Source organism: Musca domestica, unplaced genomic scaffold, assembly GCF_030504385.1.
Source record: "Musca domestica strain aabys unplaced genomic scaffold, Musca_domestica.polishedcontigs.V.1.1 196, whole genome shotgun sequence".
NCBI classification, from domain to species: Eukaryota; Metazoa; Arthropoda; class Insecta; order Diptera; family Muscidae; genus Musca; species Musca domestica.
The window spans coordinates 807,355-813,356 of record NW_026712248.1 but is presented as its reverse complement, the minus strand read 5'-3'; the positions used below and the strand labels follow the sequence as shown (position 1 = coordinate 813,356).

Here is a 6,002-nt window from a genome sequence, read left to right as displayed (position 1 = left end):
GGTTGAGAGGGAAAGTAACCTAACTACGAATGGGATTTTAAAATGTAAAAAATCTATTTTTTTTTTTTTTTTGGTTTGGTTTTCTTCGATAAGAGAACATTCGTTGTCCTGCAGAGCAGTTTGTAAAAAAATAAAATGATCGTGTTTGCTTGCCAAAGAAGTCAGCTGAAAATGTGCACCTTCGGTTGGCCACCAGAATACAAGCGCCAGCCATGGTAATGGTGTGGGCCGCCATAACAGCCGATGGTAGCTCTCCGCTCGTATTAATCGACGTGGCATCAGAATAAATGTATGGAGCGTGCATAAAAGCCAATGAATGGAGCGTGTATTCCTATGCCTATGTCAAAACTAAAAGAGATATTTAATATAAAGATCAGACTCTAATAATTTGTCTATTTATAAAAAGCGGCCTCCGTAGATAGCAGATTTGCCTACAGGAGATTCAAAGAATGACTCTCAATTTTAATAGGTCCGTTTTAGTGATATTCGTTCTGTCACAAACTTTCTGAAGGGAATTCTCTCGCTTATTCATCGAAAACCTTTGGATTCATGGCTCTTTTTTTGCCTTAGAAGGCCACTTTAATTATCCTTTCTAATCCAAAGAAAACCCCCATATATAACGTTTTAGTGAATTATTGCACTTAGGCTACTTTCAAAAATAACCTAGAACCGTCTTTGGTTATAAAGCCACCATCAAACCCCACGACCAAGTTTAGTTTTCCTTCAAATTTCCAGTGAAAATGTTGGCAGCGCTTTCTCTGATTTCATGCCTCTGCCACCTCTATATGGCCTTGGCATCCCCTCAATACCTTTATAATTATGAAGAAAATTACCACCACTTCCTAGCATCTCCAAATGGCTTCAATGATGAAAGTCAGTACTATCTGAATGGCGATATTGAAAATGAAAATAGTGGATTTGCATCGGTATATCCTCCAGATGCCTATAACTCTTATATTGGTGAATACGAAGAGAAGGATGAGGATTATGTGTCCATAGCTGCTTCAGAGGTGGATGAATGGAATGATAGAATGTTTTTCACGGTGAGTGGGGGATATGGAATGGGGGGGGGGGGGGTAAATTAAAAAAAAAATAAAAAATAGCAATCTGCCAAGGGTCCCTTTCGAGTGGTGTTGAAAAGCTGTTCAAGCTTTAACAGCCTGTTCATGAATGTCAATGGAAAATTGATGCCAAAGATTTTTTCCGATTTTTTAAAGTTTACAAATTTATTTAAATAAAAAAAAAATCAGAAATTCGAAAACACATCGGTGTTTTCCTTTCGAATTATTATTATTATTTATTAATTTAATTTTTTGACATCCCGAAACCGGCCCTAAATCTCACAACTATTCGGAAATAAACCATTTCTGAATAATTTTTATTAATTAATTAATTTATTTTTTTTTTATTTTTATTTATTTTATTTTATTTCTTTCTATTTTTTATTTCTCAGACTATTAGCAATATTTATCCCACCAATGGCCCCTCTCCGGATATTCTAATACCGGACATAATGGAAGTCAGTTCCAGACGCAAACGGAGTGGCAAATATGGTTTGAACTATGAAATACCTTTGAGTGAGTTATGGAACTTTCAAAGATTTTTTTCTTTAAAAATGTAAAAATATTTTCTATTTTTCCACAGGTTGTAAGAGGGTCAAATCCGGCACGGAGAAGCGGGTGACAAAGGGTTAATGCAAAATATTTAATATTTGAGAGCAAAAATCACAAACAATTTAATAAAAATAGTAGTTTTTCCCTTCCATTTGCAAGTCAATAGTAACAGCCTCAAAGTATGCTTCAAAAAGTGAAACTTTTGTTTACAATGCCTTTCAAACTGTAAACAATTCAAGCTAGACTTAGTAAATTAATACAAATGTTATTTGTGTGTTTGGACAGCATTTCGGACAATTGATATGAGATGGGTAATTTGTACAAATTCATCAGAGACCCCCTCCCACCCCTTCTCCTCTAAAACCCTCCGTCGATTTAAAACGAATTTCTGACAAGACATTCTCTCACAAATTGTTGCCTAGCTATGACTGACTAAATCTTTGAATAAAAAAAATTGTTTTAATAAAATTAATAAAGTTAATTTGCGCTAGTAGACAGATTTGTTGCACACGCATCTCCCCCACTCCAGACCAATAACATGAAACGAAAAACATGCCCTCCAATGAACTACGCACACACGCGCTTCAATTGCCTTTATTATTTTTAGAAAAATGTTTTAGAGCAAAAAAAGTTTTCACAAAAAATGTTTTCTTTGGAAATATTTTTTTACTATTGCCAGAGGTTCCCTGATCCATAAAAAGTAGAAAAAATACGAAAAGATAACTACCCGTGGCCAATTTATCATTTATCCCATCACTTAGAGAGACAACTAATAGGTGACCGATTTGTTTCCACATCTTTTTCAAGTGTTCTGTGAAGAAAGCCTCACACATGTCTGGTGCAAAAAATATAATGTAACTAATTTACACCCTCCACAATGAATTACTGCGGAGGAGATCTTTTCTTGATTTGTTTATATTTGCTGTGAAGGTTCACTCTTTTCAGGAGAAAAAATTCTCCCAGGCACAACGACAGTGGGAAGAAGAGGAAAAATTGAGAAACTCTTCAGAAAAAAAGAAATTGTCAAAGAAGTCCATAAGAATAAAGTCCAGCAAATAAAAAATGAAGAACTGTCATCCCCAAAAATATGCTCATAGAGATAAAAATTCATTTCATTCATTTTTCTCAGGCTATATAATTTCCTTTATTCTGTCAGTTTAAAATTCCCACATTAATAGTTAGTTAGTGGGGGTTCTATAACTAAATCACAAAATCTTATCCAATTTCCAAATGAGAGACACAAACCAAGTGGTGCCAATAATTTTGATAATTTACTCTTTGCTTGAAGTTGAGGAGGCGAAAAATCAATGACTATACTTCATGTCGCTTCGGAGGAGATGTATTCTTGATTTGTTTATATATTTGCTGTGAAGGTTTAATTTTTTCATAGGAAGGTGAAAGGAGAAAAGTTTCTCCGAGGCGAAATGACTGTGGGAAGAAGAGTAAACATTGAGAAACTGTTCCAAAAAAAGTCCAGCAAATAAAAAATAAAGAACTGTCATCCCAAAAAAATAGCCTCATGAGTTAAAATTCATTCCATTCATTTTTTCAGGCTTTATAATTTCTTTTATTTAAAATTCCCACATTAATAGTTAGTTAGTGGGGGTCCTATAACTAAATCACAAAATCTTATCAAAATTCCAAATCAGAGACACAAACCTAGTGTTGCCAATAATATTGATAAAGCACCCCTTGCTTGAAGTTGAGGTGGTGAGAAAAACCTATGAAATATAGATGTCGCCCTGCAACTCTTTGAAATTTTTGAGAAATATTCCATCTATTGGGGAAACATTTTAGTAAACCAAACATCCAACCCGTCCTGTGATCCAAAGAGTCAAATTTAATACAAAATCCATATACAATTTACGGGTAATTTCATTCCTTAAATTTTCATAGAATTCTAGACTATACTTCCATGTGAAGTTCTGAATATTTATCCGGCATTTTTGCCAACGTCTGAAAAAAGCACTGAACGACTGAAAAATATGACCCTTTTTTCGAATTTTTTTTAATATTCTTTTAATATCTTTATCCAAAACCAATCTGGGCTTTGAGAAATTCCAAAGAAGATTTTATAGAAGTTGGCTTGTAGATCAAAATCTTGAAAAGAGTTTCGGGTCCTTAGGCCAAACTTTGTTAAGACCTTTATATAGCCTTTACAATATTTTAATTGTACCCCAATATTTTCTGATATATTTGGCAAAATTCTATATGGAGCTTTGAAAATTCCTAGAGAGCTGAGGATTTTTTCCAAGAATCATTGTTTGGAAAAATGGTTCATGTCGGTTCATTTTTTGGTATAGTCCCTATATAAAGGGTAAAGATCGATTTTAATATTTTTTACGTTTTAGCTATATTTTCCACGAATTTTCGCCAAATTTTGATATTTTATTTTGATATATGTTTTTTTTTTTATTTAGAAACACTACCTTAAAAATTACCAGTATAGGTACACGTTTTAGTCGTTTTTGGCTCTTATATATAGAGATAGCCCAAGATTTTATTTATTGCGAGGGTCTTGGCCAAATTTTTCAATCGTCTTGCCTGAAAATGGTATTTTGGATTATTCGGTGGCAAAAACTCTTTCAATATATTATAAGTATAATATAAAGAACAGGCTCTTATGGTCCTCTAACTATGAGTAACAATTTTGGCTACAGCAGGCCAGAGGGATAGCCCTTAAGATTCAAGTTTGATATAGATTCTTACAAAATTTACGGGTAATTTCATTCTAAAAATTTTCAGAGAGTTCTAGATTATACTTCCATGCGACATTCTGAATTTTTATCCGACATGTTTGCCAACGTCGCTGTCGCTGTCGATAAATTAAAAAAATCGTGGGAGTCATTATTTTAAATAATTCCCTCTATTTTTCATTCCACGTTAGTAGGTAGTTTGTGGGGGTTTTACAACAAAAATCACAAGACCGTATTCTATTTCTCAATAAGAGCGACACACACCTGGTGGTGTCAATAAAATTTATTCTTTGATTGAATTAGTAGAGGTGATTGAAATAAAGAAATATAGATGTCGCTTCATAAGAATTTTATAAACAGGCTAAAACTCCGTAAAGTTTTCTGAAAAATGATCCATATTTTGGGGAAGGGGTTCAATAAGCTGAGAATCCAAACGGTGTAGAAAGTAAATTAAAGCGTCCAGTTTGATCTGACTCGTTGAGAGATTTTGTTTTACACTTATAAATAATTTTATTTATTCTGCCATAAAATTAATTAAGCATTCTACGTGAGTAGGTAGTTTATGGGGGTTCTACTAAAAAAATCACAAAATGTCTATTAGAGCCATAAACCCAGTGGTGTCAAAAGTATTGATAATTTATCCGGAGAAGCGAGTTAAACGATGACATGTAGATGTCGCTTCACAAAAAATTGAAAAAGGAAAATATTTGGAAATTTTTTGATCTATCGGACAAAAGGTTAAGTAAGCCGAGCATCCATATGGTGTACAATAAATTTGTGAGCTCAAGAGAAAAGTTTGACTCAAAAACTGAACGAGTCTTAGACTATACATTCCTATGAAATTCGGCATTTTTATCCGAAGTTTCTTGCTAATGTCTCAAAGATATCTGTTGAGAAATCTGAAGTTGTTTAAGTATTAGTAATTAAGTAAAACCCAATTTGGAACACGTTATAGACTAGACTATACTGATTAGACCTTATTATAACCGATCATGACAATATTTCGAGTTCCGCTCGAGTTCAAACTATTCCGAATACATTGTGGGAGATCGCCTATTTTTTTTATTTATCAGATCATCGATTTAGACTCTACTTCAGCATTTGAAGAACTAGGCCAAATATTGTGAAAGTTTTCTCTTGAAAGTACTCAGACAAATTTGAATTCACTCTAAGGTAACTCTTTCGAAAAAAAATCTAGGGTTTCATTGGAATACTTGAATTGCTCGGCGCCACCTCCTAATGATTTGTTGTAATGACATCTCTTAATAGGTGAGGTGGGGATCTTAGGTAATATTTGTTGTGGAATATTCAAATGTAGATGGCGTCGTCGATTAGACAATTTTGAATATTTGAAAAAGGTTGGGAAGAAAAATAAGAAATTTTACCTAAATTTTGTTAGAAAAGAATGACCTCCAGTACTGTTTCATCCTTGAATTATTTATTTCTCTCTTTTCTTCCCCATCCTACCCCACTGTCCCCATGAATTTGTTCTAAATGAAAATCTCGCCTAAATACAATTAAACTTAAAGCCATTGTAAAGATTTCTCGCTAAATCTCCGCTCTCTCTCTGTGTCTCAATCGCACAGCAGGCGATCATCTCTATGAGGAAATTACTTTAGAAAGCAAAGTTCTACAGAAAAAATACTTGTAAGAATAAGCAAAGCTAATAAGAAGAAATGCAAATGCTTGCTCA

At 33.6% G+C, this 6,002-nt stretch overlaps 1 protein-coding gene across 1 annotated transcript; it reads left to right on the top strand.

Moving 5' to 3' along the window:
* The first annotated feature begins 741 nt into the window (after positions 1-741).
* Positions 742-1,777, top strand: LOC105262027 (uncharacterized). Its single transcript, XM_011295535.3, has 3 exons — positions 742-1,043; positions 1,454-1,577; positions 1,645-1,777. The coding sequence occupies exons 1-3, from the start codon at positions 786-788 to the stop codon at positions 1,692-1,694; spliced, it is 432 nt and encodes a 143-aa protein (XP_011293837.2). The 5' UTR covers positions 742-785; the 3' UTR covers positions 1,695-1,777.
* Positions 1,778-6,002: the final 4,225 nt, after the last annotated feature.

Coding starts and splice junctions, on each gene's coding strand:
- LOC105262027 (XM_011295535.3), top strand. CDS start 786: ATGGCCTTGGCATCCCCTCAATACCTTTATAATTATGAAGAAAATTAC. Junction 1,044..1,453: donor ATGATAGAATGTTTTTCACG/GTGAGTGGGGGA, acceptor TTTATTTCTCAG/ACTATTAGCAATATTTATCC. Junction 1,578..1,644: donor GAACTATGAAATACCTTTGA/GTGAGTTATGGA, acceptor ATTTTTCCACAG/GTTGTAAGAGGGTCAAATCC.